Source organism: Myotis brandtii, unplaced genomic scaffold (genome assembly GCF_000412655.1).
Source record: "Myotis brandtii unplaced genomic scaffold, ASM41265v1 scaffold383, whole genome shotgun sequence".
NCBI lineage: Eukaryota > Metazoa > Chordata > Mammalia > Chiroptera > Vespertilionidae > Myotis > Myotis brandtii.
This window is the reverse complement of record NW_005364711.1, coordinates 1,734,263-1,753,056: the sequence shown is the minus strand read 5'-3', so window position 1 is coordinate 1,753,056 and position 18,794 is coordinate 1,734,263. Positions and strand designations below refer to the sequence as shown.

At 46.0% G+C, this 18,794-nt stretch overlaps 1 protein-coding gene across 1 annotated transcript; it reads left to right on the top strand.

Annotated features, from left to right (window-relative positions):
* Positions 1–218: 218 nt before the first annotated feature.
* PCTP (phosphatidylcholine transfer protein) lies at positions 219–16,909 on the top strand. Its single transcript, XM_005872545.2, has 6 exons — positions 219–240; positions 7,175–7,292; positions 10,067–10,146; positions 13,393–13,564; positions 14,434–14,501; positions 15,638–16,909. The coding sequence occupies exons 2-6, from the start codon at positions 7,250–7,252 to the stop codon at positions 15,701–15,703; spliced, it is 429 nt and encodes a 142-aa protein (XP_005872607.1). The 5' UTR covers positions 219–240; positions 7,175–7,249; the 3' UTR covers positions 15,704–16,909.
* The last annotated feature ends 1,885 nt before the right edge of the window (positions 16,910–18,794 follow it).

Sequence of the window (18,794 nt, the reverse complement as noted above, 5' to 3'; positions counted from 1 at the left end):
TCCCATCGGAGTCTGTTGCTTGCCAGAGTAGCTGGCGTTGGACAGCTTCCACAGTCGTAGGCTGGGAAGGCTTCCTGTCCCCCTGAGGAATAGAAATGAGCTCGTCTGTGAAAAGCAAAGAAAATCCAGTGCACAGTCCAGGGTGTGCTTACAGGATTAGGGAAATGGATTCATCAAGGCTGTCTGGAAGTTAGTGATGTAAATGCGGATAAACACCATAAATTGAAGAGAACGAATGAGGTCAGTTGAGGGGTAGGTAGGGGGGTTGGGGGCCCACCAGGGATTGCTTCTCCGTGGGAACCGCAACGTCAAATGCAAACATTGTGACATTTTGATATTTCTCATGTATACAGATGTTAGCTCTTGCAGAATTTATTATGCTTAGGATAAATACATGTACCATTATTGGCAGTTCTGTTCCTCAACATATGTTAACCCTGTGAATGCGAGTGAAACGAAATTGAACAGTTTTCTTTCAGGCATTTGAATAACCATTGCTAAGAAATGCAGCAGCTTGCCTGGCCAGTGTGGCTCAGTGGCTGTGTCGACCTATGAACCAGGAGGTCATGATTCAATTCCCAGTCAGGGCACATGCCTGGGTTGTGGGCTCAATCCCCAGTGTTGGGCATGCAGGAGGCAGCCGATCAATGATTCTCTCTCATCATTGACATTTCTATCTCTCCTTCTCCCTTCCCTTCATCTCAGAAATCAAGAAAAATATTGCAGGAGGCAGCCGATCAATGATTCTTTCATCATTGACATTTCTAGCTCTCCTTCTCCCTTCCCTTCCTCTCAGAAATCAAGAAAAATATATTAAAAAAGAAAGGAAGGAAGGAAGGAAGGAAGGAAGGAAGGAAGAAATGTAGCAGCTTGATGTATTAGACCAGTTAGCCAGAATACCAGGGCATCTCAAAAATCAGCTATTTTAGTATTAAGTGGCCGAACCATGCCGCCGCTGCCCGCCTCCCACCCCCACCCCCATCTTCATTTATAAAGTGGAGATAATAACATGCTGATTTGGCGGGATTATTGTGGCTATTAATCATTAAGCACAGTGCCCGCTTAGAGTAGGTACTCCGTAGATATTCGTTTTCTTAAAAACATGCATTATGTTGCAGTTCTGAATCCTGAGTTCTTCAATCTGGAAAAAGAGCGTCATACTGACCTTATTAATGAAAGTGATATGTAATACTAAGTACTTATTATGTGATGAACTTTAGGCGGGTCATTTAATCTTCATAGTCATTTCCTTAGGTAGAAACTCTCATTAGACCCACTGTGCTGCTGAGAAGAGCAAGGCCAGGTGGTGGGAGAGCTTAGGCCCTATGCTGTCTGTGCCTCCGAGCCCCTGCCGTCAGCCCCAGGCTGTATGTAGTTTCTGGTTACAATTTTCTGTATTTTCATGACTCTCTGGAACAACACAGCCCAACTCCGTTGAAAGTGATAATATTCATCCTTTCTCCATTCCCAGCTTTCCCTGGTCCTTATCTGAACCCCCCAGAAGCAGCATCTAAAAAGTACCTCTTGTGGTAGTTGGAGGCCCATTGGACAAACACGGGGCTTAGGGACTCAGGGGAGCATCGCAGTGGGAGGTCCATCCTGGGTGGTCTGGGGCAGAAGCACTGGCTTGGGGACCGGAAGGAACAGGTTCCCATCCAGGCTTTGCCACCAACAGTGTTGTTGACTAACGCTTGGCAAATCACTGACATCTTTTACTAAAGGGTCTAAGGCCCCTTGCGGCTGTAATATTCTGTGTGATGGGGCTTGTTTACCTTAAGCATTAGCGTGTGGTCTGCAACAGTGGTTTGGACAGAGTAGAGCTAAAGGAGACATTGTGGGCAGTAGGAGGGGCCTGGCTGGTGTCACCCTTGTTCTGTCCCAAGTACTAGCTGTAGGACTCAGGCACATGATTTAGCCTCACTTCAGGTCTTTGTATAAAGATGGAGGCAACACCAATGTTTCTATCTATATGGCAGGCAGGGCTGTGTTAATGAGCACATGAGATCATGAATGTAAGTCCGGAAACAGCACCGTGCTGAGAGAAACAATCACTAGCGTCATTGAAATAACGTATAGCAGGTCCAAGTGTTTGGAAAACTTCAAATACGAAGTACATAGCTGTTGCAGTGACTGCTGACAGGTCGCCAAAGGAAGCACATTGCAAGCCAAAAAGCCAGCCTGAGCTTGATTTCTTCTCAAGGCGAAGGACGAAGTGGGTCCCAGCAAGATTATAATTTTTTTTTCTGAATTACTTAGTGGAAGGAGGCAGCACTTTCTATAAAAGAGTGTGTGGAGTTGTAGATGTCTCTATGTAAACTTAAATATACTTCTATTTAATGTTCATTGACACGGTCCATTATCTCTCACTGCTCTTCCGTGGCCACGCATTTTAGCAATGCTTATGTATTTCTGTACTGTGGTGATGAAATTACACATAATCCTATTTCCCTGTAAATGTTCATATCTTATCAGCACTATTCTGTCAGTCTACTTTTCACTTTTTAAATAATATGTTTTAGAGAGAGTGGAAGGGAAGGAGAGAGAGAGAGAAACATCGATGTGAGAGAGACACATCAATTGGTTGCCTCCCGCACACGCCCTGACTGGGGTTGGGAATCAAACCTGCAAGCCTTCAGTGTAGGTGCCCTTGACGGGAAATTGAACCACTGAGCCACACCGGCCAGGGTGGGGGGTTCTTTTTTTCTTAACTGCAATGTGAGTCTTTCTTTTTAATTGTTTTTTTATAATTTAAACTTATAGTTGGCATACAATGTTATATTAGTTGCAGGTGTACAGCATGGTGATTAGACAGTTATATAACTTACAAAGTGAGCACCTTGAGAAGGTTAGTATCTATCTGACATCGTACGTCAGTATTAAGATACTGTTGACTATGTTCTTTTAGCAAGAAAGAAGGGGGTGCCTTCTCCTGTAACTATATCGCACACTAAATATTGACTGATGCTCTGCCACAGAATAATTCTTTTACTATGTGAAGTGTAGGAAGTTAAATGTTCTATAAATGGAGCATTAGACAAGTATACAGTGTGTTGTTTTCCAGTGTGATTGAAAAAATGGAGCCATTCTTCATTTTTAAAGAATTGTGGGTTAAAACCTTTTGAGTAAACTGATTTGTATTAATTTATTGAAATGTTAGGAAGCTTAGAAACATAACTGCAACAAATGTTACAGAGCAGCGGTTCTCAACCTGTGGGTCGCGACCCCTTTGGGGGTCGACCGACCCTTTCACAGGGGTCACCTAAGACCATCGGAAAACACATATATAATTACATGTTGTTTTTGTGATTAATCACTATGCTTTAATTATGTTCAATTTGTAACAATGAAAATACATCCTGCATATCAGATATTTACATTACGATTCATAACAGTAGAAAAATTACAGTTATGAAGTAACAACGAAAATAATTTTGTGGTTGGGGTTCACCACAACATGAGGAACTGTATTAAAGGGTCACGGCATTAGGAAGGTTGAGAACCACTGTTATAGAGATTTTATATCTCTACTTGTAAGGAGCTCACTTAATAACAAAACTTTGCCCAAATTAAGCTAAGATTTGTACTTTTTTCTGTCAAATTGTACAAACAGTGGTACCCAATCCTGGTGAGGTGATCCTTTACTACTGGGGAGAGTATAAATTGATATAAATTTTCTTAAACATTTATAAAAAGTATAAAGAACCTTTAAATGTTAATATAATTTATCTCTAAGGAAGCTTTCCAAATGAAAAGGTTAGAATTATGGGCCAATTTGGTCCGTATGAAATAATAGATTATTCCAGCAGTATTTATATTTGTTAAAGTATTTGGAAACAGAAATAACTTAAAAGAATAACTAAGTTAGGTGTGATCTCTCCGTAACTTCAATATAATATTGTTAAAAATAAGGACACAAGCTGTTTATACCATTATTACCATTTTTGTAACACAGAGAAGTATTTATTTACTTAAAAGAAATGTGTCACATATTGCCAATAGGTATTTGTGGATTATGGGGGTCACATGCCATTTTTATTCATTCTTTTTTGGCATTTCCCAACTTTCCTATAATGAATATGAATTATTTCTACAATGCTAAAAAATTCACTGTATTTTTTAAAAATATATTTTTATTGATTTCAGAGAAGAAGTGAGAGGGAGATTTAGAAACATCAATGATGAGAGAGAATCATTGATTGGCTGCCTCCTGCACGCCCCCTACTGGGGATCGAGCCCACAACCCAGGCATATGCCCTTGATCGGAATCGAACCCATGACCCTTCAGTTCACAGGCTAAGGCTCTATCCACTGAGCCAAGCCGGCTAGGGCTCACTGTATTTTTTTAAAAGACAAAATAAAAACGTGAGTATGTGTGCTGAGATCCTTTCTTTAAAAGAAATAATGGGTGAAAAAAGTGTTTTGACCCACGACATTGGGTGGGGCCATCCTGCACTTGAAAAGAACTTTCTATTGCTAGGCTAGGAAAGGTGTTACCGAGTATCTTGTTCCTGTGAGGTCTGGCCTTTCTCAGTCCTGCCTCGAAGGGAGTGTTTAAAGGAAGTCGTCACAATAGCTCATTCTTCGGTGTTCACGTCAATCACATCATTCTATTTTCCTCTTCCTGGAGGGCTTCTGTTTTCTTTTCTGTGATATGTATAGGACTGAGGTCACTGGGGCTGTGGTGCCACTCAGGAGGGGCCAGGAGCCAGTTTAAGGAAACAGTTTGTCTTAATTTATCCAGATAGCCAAAGCTAACTCATGTCAGGTTGGGGAGATAATGATCTCAAGACATAATTGTCCCTTTTGCTCAGTCCGTGTGGAAAATGGGGCCCCCAGTATTCCTGAACAAGGGGCTAATTGTCTTCCTTCCGACGGTGATGAAAACACATGTGGGTCTAAATTCGCTATGTGTACACCCTCGCTACCTTTCCATGTGTGAGTGTGAGGGGCGGGGCAGGAGGGAGAGGTTTCTCCCGAGGTCTGTCCTTCCACTCGGGCATCCATGGCACAGCACGTAGGGGGTTCAGGGCTATTAGTTTGTCATTTGATGAGAGGAAACCCTTCGTATAAAGCCACATACTTCTGGAGCTGGAAAATCCTTATGAATTTAGTTTCAATTTGGCCTTCCATTCCTTGCCAGGTACTTTCACATGTGCCTGCGATTCCTAAACTAGGTTATTTACCCCTGGGTTACACCACCTGAGCTAGGAGACCCTTGAACGAGCCTCATGATATCTGGAAAGATTCACCATGCTTACTTATCCCCTTGATTTCTCATGCGTTTGCAGCATGGCGCTGAAGAGGATGGCTTCACTAATGCATAATTACCCAATAACATTATCTTAGCACATGGAAGCTGAGTGGCTCTAATGCAGCGGTTCTCAACCTGTGGGTCACGACCCCTTTGGGGGTCGAACGACCCTTTCACAGGGGTCGCCTAAGACCATCGGAAAACACATATATAATTACATATTGTTTTTGTGATTAATCACTATGCTTTAATTATGTTCAATTTGTAACAATGAAATTGGGGGTCACCACAACATGAGGAACTGTATTAAAGGGTTGCGGCATTAGGAAGGTTGAGAACCACTGCAATGGCTTTCTTTCTGTTTGTTTGCCTTTGCATTGACATTTAAGGGCCACTGGTTTAATCTTAAAGTTAGAGCCTTTAGACAAGGTGACGGTTAGGAACTTCAAGTTGCCATTGTACAGAGAGTTGAAAATGTGTAGCAGCCAACTCCGGCCCAGTCCCCTCGCAGACAAGGGTTCTTGGACTTTGGAATCTAGAAAATTTTTTTTTCTTTTCTGAATAACAGGGACTAATATGATCTGAAGTAATCTTAAAGTTAGAGCCTTTAGACAAGGTGACGGTTAGGAACTTCAAGTTGCCATTGTACGGAGAGTGAAAATGTGTAGCGGCCAACTCCGGCCCAGTCCCCTCGCAGACAAGGGTTCTTAGACTTTGGAATCTAGAAACTTTTTTTCTTTTCTGAAGAACAGGGACTAATATCTGAAACTGATGTTTCTTCCCCTTTATGCACAAGTCCTTTATATAAAAAAGAAGCAGTGTGACAAATTCTGTCTTAGAATTGATAGAACAGTGTGTTGGGTTCATTCGGCCCCGTGGAATCTAAAACAGTAACCTGTCCCCTGAATGCTAGCTGCCTATACGACAGCCCCTACTTGGATGTTTAATAAGCATCTCAAACACAAGGTGTTACTCTTGGTTACCCCACAGCCCACAGATGACCTCCTCCCCACTTTTTTTTCTTTCTTACGAAAAGGAGCTCCCCGTTTGCCTGGTTGTTCAAGCAGAGGTTCTGAGAGTTACCCTCAATTCTTTGCTTTCTCTTTCCCTTCACCAGTCTGTCCCCACCGCAATTGTTATTGACATGACTTCTAAAATATATCCCTAAGTCACTGATTTCTCCCCATCACTGTTGTTACCACCCCGTTCCAATCACGGTCTTCTCTTATCTGGACTATTGCACTGTCTTCTAAACCACTTTCTTACGCTCTTAGGATCTCGTTTCTACCAAGCAGCGAGTCATCCTTCTAAACCCACACCCTGTTTAAAGTCATTCCTTGGTTTTTCATAGCAGTTAGAACGAAAGAGTTAACCCTTACACTGGTTTACAAATCCCTTGGGGGCCCAGGCCCACCACCTCTGTGGCCCTGACTCCTACCACTCTGTGGGCACCACAATTCTCCAGAGCCCTGGACTTTCTGCTCTTTGAGCATTTCAATCCATCAACCTGAGGGCCTTCCCCTACTAGGAATGGTCTTTCCTCATCCTCCCATGAATGGCTTCTTCTAATATTTCAGACAAAGGTGATCCCTCATGGAGACCTTCCCTGACCATCTAATTATTTAGAACCCCTCTCCTCCGAATCCAGCTTCATCTGTCACATGCCCCTTCTTGGCGCCTGTTTACATTAGCTGGATACTGTTTGTAGCTAACACCACCACCAATGCTCCTGCCGAGTTTAAGACCCATGGGAGCAGGGGCCTCCTCTGCTTTTTCATCATCATGTCACCAAGATGACGGGAAGGGACTCGATAAATGGTGTGGCATGAACCCCAGCCTCAGCTGTTGTTCATATGCTGTGCAATCCAGCTGTCTCGCAACTTGGGAATCAATAGGTTGTTTCTGCCTGTTCTGTTTCTACAGCAGACCGGACTGTATGAGTATAAAGTCTTTGGTGTTCTGGAGGATTGCCCGCCGGCTCTGCTCGCGGATGTCTATATGGACTTAGACTACAGAAAACAGTGGGACCAATATGTTAAAGGTGAGTAACACCCACTGTTTTTTAAAAAGTCAATTAGAAAGTAGAATCTATTGTTATTTATCCTACCTAGCAGGATAAATTTCTAACAGGTTTAATTTCTTTTTAAAAAAATATATTTTATTGATTTTTTACAGAGAGGAAGGGAGAGGGATAGACAGTTAGAAACATCGATGAGAGAGAAACATCGATCAGCTGCCCCCTGCACACCCCCTATTGGGGTTGTGCCCGCAACCAAGGTACATGCCCTTGACCAGAATCGAACCTGGGACCCTTCAGTCCCCAGGCCGATGCTCTATCCAGTGAGCCAAACCGGCTAGGGCAGGTTTAATTTCTACTCTGTTATGTTTCATTTTAAAGTTTGGCATAAAAGTCTTAAGTGCTGGGCTGAAATGTGCCTTTGCTATTCCTAAGACTTGCTCTTTGCATACTTTCTGATCCACTCTTCAGTTTGCTCAGAGGGCTACTCTGTTCTCTCTGTAAGTTGGTTGTCATCTGTATACCTACGTATCATGGAAGGCTTCTTGGAGGAGGTGGTGCCCGAGCTTTGTTTTGGAAGTTGAACACAAGAATACTATATGTGAGGAAGTTAGGGTAAGGGGATGAGTGGTGCAAGGGCATTCCAGGCCAAGGGAACAGCATGAGTCAAGTCAGGAAAGCGTGAGACAGCATGATATGTACAAATGGTGAGTAATTGGGCAGCAGAATCTGGAGTTAGGGTGGGAAGAGGGTTCAGATCCCCAAGGCCTAGGCTGGCTGCCAGCCTGCAGTCCTTAGATTGTACCCTATGGGTGATGGAGAGTTATGAAAGGCATTAAATGGGATCCCCCTGCCATAGAGCTGGGAGAGACCTCTGCCATCCCGGTCACAGTGGCATAGAACTACGGAGTTGCCAAGGGGCGCACAGACTCTGAAAGACCCTCGTAGTCAGGTCTCCTGGTTGCAAGTAACAAAAATGCTAACGAATGCCCGTGTAAGAAAAGGAAAAAGTTTATTGGTTCATGGCATTGAAAACTCCACGGGTGTCTGGCTTCCAGGAGAACTGCATCCAATACTTGAATCATTTCTCCATCTTTTGACTCCGTTTTTCTGCCCGAATCCTCAGGCAGATTCCTATGTCATGCAAAGGTGCCACCAGAAGATCCAGGCTCATAAGTAACCATATGATTAACCCCAGAGGAACAGGAACGAGAATCCCACTTCCTGCCGCTGGCAGCCAGAGCCCAGGATTGGCTCTCATTGGCTCAGCATGGACCACGTGCTTATTTCCTGTGGACCTTTCTCATGGCTTTGGGTCACTTACTGTTTTCAGATACGCTTCATATCTAGGGGGAATTGTGATGCTTGCCCATCCAAGGAACAAACTGTTCTCTCTGTCCCAGTCTCCCTAGCGGCCATTCCAGTCATGTGACTAAAGTGGCCAATAAGGCGCACACGTGTCTTCAGTTTGAGAGAGAGCAACGTGAGGAAGCCGGCAGCACGCAGAATCCATTTTCCGGTGATGGTCCCAGCAGCAGCATCCTGACTTTGGGGCAGACAGTTGCAGGGCTTTTGACATTTGGTTCTCACGCCATGGTGTCTGGTCCACCCGACTGGACTGGCTTCTCTGGAACAATCCTGAGGTCTAACCCTAACTCTGGTCCTCCTGGATATTCTGGGAGAACCCTGAGAGCCTTTACTAAACCACCTTCCAGCTTTAACCTGCTCGAGCGGCAAGCTAAGGCCCTGGCCAGATGCACCTCCCTGAACTAACCCCCGTGGCCATGTCTTGCCACTTTCCCAGCCCTGGGATTAATGCTGAGCCAGTTCTGCTTAAACCACATCGTCAAGAAGGAGGGGGAGGTGATGCCCTGAAGGAGCATTGAGATGCCAGTCTACGAACGAGGAGTCAACGCCAAGCATGGGAAAGCAACAGGTGTCCACTGCTTCCCTTCCTTTCAGGGCTGTCTTCAATCCCTGTGGCACCAGTGGGTGGGCAAGCGCTTTATTAGGTTTTCTTTCAAAAACTGAGTTAAGTAATAAGTTTTCCCCTCATCTGCTTCTCAAGGGACCCCTGGGTTACTTCAGCAGCCTTGGCTTGGCTTCCTCTGTAAATGTCAGGGAGATGTTTGCAGTCCAGCTGGGGTTAGAGGGGACACATATCATCGAATTCCTTTGCTACCTCCCTCCAGGAGTGGCCGCTGTTTGCACACCAGAGCATGATGGGATCATAAGGAGATCTGGTCACTGTAGTTGTGGTATAGTGCACAGAAATATGGGAGAGGAGCAAGACACTTCGCCACAGTTATGGCACTTTTTCTTTGTCCGGGAAGGACACTGCCTTCTCCAGAACCTTTATTTCCCAGATAAACGTGCTAGACTAGGGGACTCAGTCCTGAGCCAGTGGTCATGTCTTAAAATCGAGGGAAGAAAAGGTCTTCAAAGCAAAATTGTTGGTACTCTAGTGACATCTGGTGGTCACCCTGATCTTGAAACCTGAAGGTTTATTCTTGCCTGCCGGATAGTGATTCATTGCATCCTAGCTGGGAATCTTGTTTTTGCTCTGAGATAGACAAGTTTTGTTGGGTTCTCTGATGTTGACTCTGCTTTTATATCTGCTGGACTGTGCCCCTCGGCAGCAAGCTTTCAGCGGTAATGAGCGGGCCTGACTTTTTTTAGAATTCTGTGCTGTACGCATTCATGGTTTATTGTGTTCTACGAGGTCATCCTACGCAGGCTTCGTGTTCATTGAAACCGAAGAGGCTTCCAGATGCATTAACTTCTTTTGTTCTCCTTAGAACTCTATGAAAAGGAATGCAATGGCGAGACTGTGGTCTACTGGGAAGTGAAGTACCCTTTTCCCATGTCCAACAGGGATGTATCCTTTCCCAGGTATGTCCAGCAAGTGTGGACAGCGTTGTCTTTGATCCTTGCAGAAGCATCTGCTAAAGCTGTTATTGCACCTTGTGCAGCTTTTGGAGACTTCAGAGTGGGATTTCTGGGCCTGACTACGTGGAGTGTCTGTAACTGTGGTCACTGGAGGGCAGCCTCTACTTTCCTGAGACATTTTCTAGGGCTTGAAGTTGTTGGGCCACAGAATTGGGGACTTGGAAAGACCTTTTAATCAAGCTTAACACACTCCCCAATCTAGAGAGAGGTAAAATGACAGAGGCATCCATACAGGCGATTAGCGGCAGAGTGGGGACGAGAGCCCCCACAATTCCAGCTCTCCTCAGACCTCATGTTTGATGGACCCCACAGTGGTCCCTCCATCACTCTTGGCTCTGGACACTGTGTGTCTGCTTCTTCCCCTCAATTTCCTTATGTATCTTATGATGCAGTTGAATGGGATGTGGGGAGTTTGAGCTGCCACTCCGAGGTCCTAAGAAGCCCACTTAGGACTTGCCTGGGAGGGTGGGATGGGAATTTGCTGGAAGAGCAGTACAGGGGTAGGATCACTGATGGGCAAGCGTTCTCTTTAATCACAGCAGCTGAGCACTTCACACACTGAATTTCCATATAAGATCCTTTGAGCAAAGGGGCTCGTAGATTAAAACATAACCTTTGGAAACCACTGAGTTAGGTGATCACTGGATCTTTTCTAGCCCTAACATTCTATAAGTCTGTTGGTTCCTAAATAATCATTCTCTAAAAAGAGAGGGAGCGTGTGGGTGTGTTCTGTGTGTCTTGTCTGTATGTGTTTTTGTGTCTACCTGGCCCCCGACTAGATTTTAGACTCCATAAGGGTTTATTTTTTGCCACAGTTCCCATACCCTGATAGATAGCTTACATTACATATGGCATGTATTTCAACAAATTGTGGATTACTTAACCGCTTAGATTTTATGTGGTTTTCTCTAATCCTGCCGACAAGAGTGCAAAACGGGTATCATCATCCCCATTTCACAGTGAGGGAAACTGAGGCAAAGAGAAGTTCAGAACTTGACTCAGGTTCACAGAGCTGGTGGGTGGAAAAGGCAGGTTTGGGACCAGGTCCAGCTGTCTCCAGAGAAGGTGATCTTGACCAGGCCATGGTCCTGCCTCTCTGACCTCACAGGGACACTGCTGGGTGGGTATTCGCAGGGGTGAATACTCAGGACCCCTTAAACTTTTATTTCATTGGCGTTCCAGTGCCACGTGATCCCACGAATTGTTGTTTTTAGTCTTTCTATATGCATATATGTCTCTCTAGTAAGGGTTGTTAAAATTTTGAAAACAGAGAATAGTGCAGTGGTAAAGAACATTCAGTTTGGAGAGAAAGATCCCAGGTTGTGTATGCAGCCATCCTCTGGTTTGCTGTGTGACCTTGTGTGACCTTAGAAAAGGCCTTTTGGGTCCCTGGGCCTCAGTGAACTGGTGGTTCGCCAGTCATAGGCCCTGTGGCATGCTGGACCTCCCAACCCTTCAAAGACCTCCGTCAAATTTTAATCAATATGTGTATCAAGTTAATTTTTCCTCAGTGGAGTGTCAGGTGACATCTATCATGTGAGCTGAGTAAGTTGTGGAAGAGAATGGGGCAGTTGCTGTGAAGTGGGAGAGAAGAGATCCGGAGCCAAAAGCAACATAACTTCTTCCTTAAAACATTTGAGATCTTTACTCCCCATGACTTAGAGACCTAGGGCAATAGACCATCCTGCAGGATGCCTGAGTGATGAGTGGGACAACCGTGGGTGCTTTTGAGACTCTGAGGTGCATGGGCTGTGGTTGTTGCTATTACAGTAAGTACAATTGTGTTATACTTTAGAGTGATTTTTTTCATTGTCTTAGGCTTTTAATTACTTCTAGTGTTAAATCTAAAATTCTGTCCTTTGAAAGTATACAGGCAAAGGGTTGAGCCTGTCCACCTATGAAAGTCTAAATAGGTTTTGAAGCCAGATCTGGGTTCCGATTCAGGTTTCATCACTTGAGCTGGGCGGGGGGACCTTGGGCATGTTTCTTTACCTCTCTGGTGTAATGTTGTCGCCTGTAAGACCGGGACACTTATACTGAACTCACGGTGATTTGTCAGGATCAAAATAGATGCTATAGGGAAAGCACATGGTCAGGCTCAATAAGTGGTGACTTCTCATTCTTAGGATTTAGTGATCTTCCCTGGAAGAGTGCTATCAGCATAGTGGTTGTTCTGTGTTTATTATGATGAAATAACTGTCATTCTTGGTGAACCAGTGCTGACTCAGAGTTAAATACTCAGGAAGTCAGTGCCTTCCTACGATCACCTACATTGCTTGCCTGTCTGCTGTGCACAGAGGTCAGTACTTAGAGCTTCAGGGGAAGTCAGGACAAAACAGAATGACTTGGAATGTTTGTCGAGTGCTTGTTCTGGTCCGGTCTTCCTGTAATGCCCCCACCAAGCCTGCCTGCTGGGCGATGGTCCTCCCTTTTCCCACATAGAGAAACTGCGTCTCAGAAAAGTTGAGTAAATAAGCCAGGATTACACAGCTGACAAACAATGAATCCTCCGCTATCTCCCAGTGCCTTCTTAGAGAAAGGAGTGGTTTCCCTGCACAATTAAAAGCAGCAGGGAATGGTTTGCAGGTAGGGTAATGCATGTTCTCAAGTGATACACCAGATGGTATGAGGCACAATCTTGCAGTGTAGGTAAGGAGATGGGGCAGGTGGGTGAAGTAACAGTTCAAGGGAGACAATGGGGGGAACAGAACCCCCTCCTTTGGCTTCTGGCTTGGGGTGCTTCTTGTTCTGGTCCGGTCTTCCTGTAATGCCCCCACCAAGCCTGCCTGCTGGGCGATGGTCCTCCCTTTTCCCACATAGAGAAACTGCGTCTCAGAAAAGTTGAGTAAATAAGCCAGGATTACACAGCTGACAAACAATGAATCCTCCGCTATCTCCCAGTGCCTTCTTAGAGAAAGGAGTGGTTTCCCTGCACAATTAAAAGCAGCAGGGAATGGTTTGCAGGTAGGGTAATGCATTTTCTCAGGTGATACACCAGATGGTACAAGGCACAATCTTGCAGTGCAGGTAAGGAGATGGGGCAGGTGGGTGAAATAACAGTTCAAGGGAGACAATGGGGGGAACAGAACCCCCTCCTTTGGCTTCTGGCTTGGGGTGCTTTCCTTCTGCCCATCTGAGATGCTGGTGTGATGTCACGCCTTGACTGGCACTGCAGTATGTCTACATCCGTCAGCGGCGAGAGCTGGACGTGGAAGGACGGAAGATCTACGTGGTCCTGGCCCAGAGCACCTCCGTGCCACAGTTTGCTGAGAGGTCGGGCGTGATCCGGGTGAAGGGGTACAAGCAGAGCCTGGCGATTGAGAGCGATGGCAAGAAGGGGAGCAAAGGTAAAGCCAGGGTGCATGCCAGCGCACCGGCCAGGGCCGCCCATGCGAAGGGCACACTGATCGTGAGGCATGTGAATGCATGATCCTCATTCCCAGAGGTCAGAGAATGGGCAGGGGTGCAAGACAAACATGGGGAGAGATTCAGTTCATCCCAGAAACTTGGCTAGAGTGCAAGGTGGATGTTTAAATCTGACCCAATCCATTCTTTACTGACTGTTGTCCAGATGGAATAGAACATCAAAGTCCACCAGAGGGCTCAGAATTGACTCCAGGTGGGTCCTGGGTGGGGGGTGGGGGGGCAAAGAGCCCATAGGAATGTTTTGGGGGACATGGCTCCTTCTCAGCAAAAACCCAGAGTCTCAGGGCCTGCCTACCTTGAGTTCAAACCACGAGAAGAGCTGGGGCAGCGTGTGGGCCACCTGGCCACCTGCCCTACTGGCATGAGAAGGCCTTGAACCGGAGGCAAAATCCAAGCCATAGTTCTGATGCCTGTTAGATCTGTCACCTTGACAAGTCAACCCACACTTCTTAGTCTCCATTTTACCCTGTACACACTGGGGTTTAATTTCACCAACTCCTTACGATTATTAGGTTAGCAAATGGAGAAATAATGAGACTATCCAAGTGTCTGGCACTTGCCAGGTACTTAAGAAATAGCAGCCAAATGTACCTTGACTATGTTTTCAAAAATGTTTACATATAAACGCCCTGGAAGACAAGGCAGAGGAGAGAATCCACCTGACTTACGTGTCACCTCCCCCCCATCTCCTTCTGGGTCTGAATCGGAAGGGGGAGGTTCGCAGGGTTGGCGGCTGTACCTCTTCTAACCTGTTTTCTCCTGCTGACTCGTGCTTTCTCTCCCCCTCTAGTTTTCATGCATTACTTCGATAACCCAGGTGGCCAAATTCCGTCCTGGCTCATTAACTGGGCCGCCAAGGTGAGATCCCAGGAGGCAGAGGGGGGAAGTGTGTTTGACAAATGTTGACTTAGCCCGTGGGGGCTGTCAGGCCGAAGAGACACGCTGTCTCAGGCCTAATGAGGCTCTTTTATGAAGCAGCTTGGTTGAGTGACCACGGTTCGGACTGGGGTTGCCAACACCCAGGATGAAGCTGGGGCAAAAGACAAAGAATCCTTAGCTGGAATGCCAGCCCCGCCCGGCCAGTGCCCCGAGACCCCGCCAGGATCGCTCTCTGGAACCTCGGGACAATAGGCTGCTCCTCCTGCGGACAATGGTGCCTTTGGACCCTGCGTCTGCTTACGGAGGAGCTGGGCCGGCTGGGGAGACAGCCTGACGTCTCCACGCCTCGGGAGAGCCTCGGGTTTTGTTCCTGTTGTTTTGCTCTGTTGCCCTGTGAGGAGAGGGGACCACAAGGGTCGCCCCGATCCCTGGAGACTGCCTAGGCGCCTGGTTTCACCGGGACCGTTCAGCCTGCTGTGTACCAGTCCTACTAACTGGCTGGAGGGCTCAACAGATCCCCCTGGGAGCGTGACAAAGCTCAGAGGCTTTGGGTCAAACCCAGGTGCCTTGGAATCCAGGCCCTGCTCTGTGTAATTGATGGAAGCCATCGAGTTTTTCCCTTTTAAAAGGGACTGGGTGTTACCTACTGCGTAGAGTGGGAGTAGAGAAGACAATGTTGGTGGAAAGTCTTGCACAATGGTCAACACTCGCTAAGCAATAGTATATCCAGCCTCACGCCCCCAAATCCTTACCAGTCTCTAATTCTGCAAAGCAAGTCCTTTCACTTCCTCAGGGGAGTTGAACAACCCAGCCCCATCCCATGCCCCGTGTTTTCTTTTCCTTATCAAGAAACGGTGTCTCAGAAATGTCTTAGCTTTTCATTGGCAAACGCCAAAGTATAAGGCAGTGCCCTGAAACAGTGGCCTCTGTGGTCTAGTCTCACCTGCGCCCTGGATCTTACCTTTCGCCATCGTCTGTGGCAACTTGAAACCCGGTCCAGGCCCTGTTGTCTTTCATTCTTCCCTGAGTCACCTTTGTCTACCTGAGCCACATGCTAAGGAATCGGGAGTGATTGCTGCGAGAACCTAGACGTGACAGTCTCCTTTGCTTTGCAGAATGGAGTTCCTAACTTCTTGAAAGACTTGGCGAAAGCCTGTCAGAACTACCTCCAGAAAACCTAAGGAAGGGGACTGGGAAGCTCGTGCCCATGCACCGACGTCTGCGGAAGAGCCACAACCCAAGGACGCTCGGCCTTCCTTTCGCTTTCCCGTCCTCAGAGGCCGGCACACTGTCCAGCTCGGCCCCAGCCTCCCTGTGTGCCTGACGCCCGGCTTCCTTTCCCACTCGCCCTGCCCTGGGCCCCGCCGGCTGCCTCCTTCCACAGTTGAATATGCGTCAGATTAGGGAAACTTCTGCTTGTTTGTTTTTCAAAAGGGAAGTCCTCAGCGGGAACACAATCACTCCATTGTGCCTTTGGAAGGGGATGGATGGGTGGAGAAGCCACAACAACAACAAAAAACACACACGTAGAATGCCCCCTCCAGGCAAGCTGGCTCCTGCCCAGAACTGGATTTCTTGCGACTCGGAGGGGCTGCTGGAAGTTGCATTCCCTGCAGAGTCTGCTCACAGTGTGCCAAGACTGGAAGGCTGGGTTGACGTCCCTTTGCCTTCAGTCTGGTGACTTGATTTGGCTGGGATCTGAGGGGATAATCCAATAATTCTCTGCCCATCTCCACAGCTGGAGGATCACAAGCTGCTTTGATTTGAAAAACACTGTAGGCCTGACTAAGCATTTGACTGTGATGTGACAACCATTTTCTCCTCATCACCCATGTCTGGGTGTTTCTCTATCCCATATGCCACTGGGGAGAGGTTGGCCACACCTCACTAGCTCTTCATTTTACTGGCAATGGAGGCATCCGGATGGCTCTGGTAGTTAACACAAGCCAAGATGCTTTGCACACAGCCCTGTGATAAAGTGTCCTTATAGGCAATACGATGAATTTCCCCTCTGGAAGGTTTGGAGATGTTGACAGGATCATGGTCCACAGCCAGGGAAATATTAACGAATGGCTTGGTTGACTCTACTTTTTTCTCAGGAATTCTACCCAAGTTGTCTGCCTCTTTCCACCACCCAAAGACTTCTATGTTTTCTCCTGAATTTTGGTAGGGCCAGATATCTATCTTGTGACACAGCCTTGATGATCTCAGAGAAAACGTTTAAGCACTGTGTGTGACGGTGTCAACCTTGATGAACGGGCATAGGTATTCAGGAGGTAAAGCCAGAAGCCAGGGGTTTATGAAAACGGGATATCTCAGACTGTACATTTTCTCTCTGGGAAGGAAAGTGATTGAATACCAAATAAATACAGAGTGGCTTCTATTTATCCTGTGTGCAGCTTCCTTCCTACCTGGTTCCTTTTGTGAGAATGAATCAATTTGGTCTCTTTGGTTTACAAGTCACATCTGACTGAACTCATGGACTTAAACAAACAAACAAACAAACAAAGAAAGAATTTTAGGCTCACTTACCTGCAAGGCCAGGTGAAGAATGGCTTCAGGTATGGGTTGATACAGCTGCTCAAATTGACGTTATAATTCAGCTCTCCAAGTTATTTTTGCTGTTGGGCTGTAATTTGGTGGCTAGATTCCTGCTAACAACAAAAGGTAGGCTTGCATATTCCCAGGCTCATGCTGAGCCAAAGGAGAGAAAGAGAGGGAGGGAGATAACATTTCTTTTCATTTAACCCACACCATCCCATGATTCCCTTTAAACCATGTGCCTACCCCTACCCCAGTCATTGTCATATGGATAGAATTATGCAACTAAGTGATACTTCATCAATGTATCATTAAAATGTCATCATCATGAGTGTAGCTGGAATTTAATGATAGATAAATTAAGTGCTTTATGTTAAAAAGGTCAAGTTGGAATTTTATGAATAGAGCCACTGAAACACAAGCACTGAGATTTCAGCCTTTGAGCAGAGAATCGACATGAAATGGCATGCAAACCACAATTTTAAACAGTGTTTCATACCTTGCTAAGAACTGTGAGAATATTAAGAACACTGAGTTTCTAGGTAAGGCAGTTAGAAAGAAAAGTCACAAAGTTTGCTATAACTAGTAGAGTTTTGATTCTTTGGCAAATATGCTTGCTAATTTGGAGAAGACAGTCCTATACACCATTGACATGGGAGGTTATGCGGGAAGCTGAGAACCCCTGAGCCAGAAGCACAAAATATATAGAGCTGGTGCTTCGAGGCTCACCACATTCTCCGGGGTACACCTCTCCACAGGGGGTGGATGCCCGCTTGGGAATTAGAAAGTCACACATATTTTGTCATTCCTCTAGCACCGTGTTTCACTTGTTTTCCCTGCGTCTGTGGCTCTAGGTAGACACTAGTATCTTGTGAATAGAAACAGTTATGTGGCTTTGGTTACTGCCTTCTAGGTTCGGCTACAGAAGGCATTCGGAGGGTCCCTGAGTGAGTGAATACGTCATTGAGAGGAGATTGACCAAATGACACCCAGGAGACAAACCCATCCAATATGCAGGTTTCGTTTGATTACATTAAATAATAATTTAATATTTAGTCATTTAATTCAAGTTGTTGAAGCAAAATTTTTGGACTGGAACATGCAGTGTTCCCCTGGGCAGGATGTCCCGGATTCTTTGTGCGCCGGAGTTGAAGAAAGAATCCACAGACAGAAGGTGGTATGGCAAAGGTGGAGATTTATTGAAGAACAAGTACAGATTCCCATGTGGGGAAGGGGAAAGAATCTCACAGCACAGACTCCCCACGTGGGAAGGGGGAAGAGTCCCACTGAGTTCCTTTTCCCTGTGGCTTATAAAGGCTGCAGATCCTGGTGCCTGGATATCCCCTTTGATTGGTCACTATTCCCTAGCACTGGTTACTGTAGTAACTCTGGGCTCAAAGGTCGAACCTCACATGGGACTTGTGAGGTTTTTCCTCCCCTCCTTATTGTTTTCCTATTCCCTTTGGGCTTTCTTCTTCTTCTTCTGCATAAAGGGCTTCCTTCCCTTTATTTTGTAAATATAGACCTTTTGCTTCTTCCCAGTTCTCTCATTCTATGGGAATGTACCTTTTGCAGCTTTTCAGCTCTCCTATTCTATGGAAATATACCTTTTGCTGCTCTGCAGCCCTGTGCTTCTTCCATGGTCCTCTTAATTTCCAAACTTTCTAAAATTTCCTAAATCTGCCCTTTTCACCCCTAAAAATTCCTGTTATAGTATTCCTCCCCCACCCC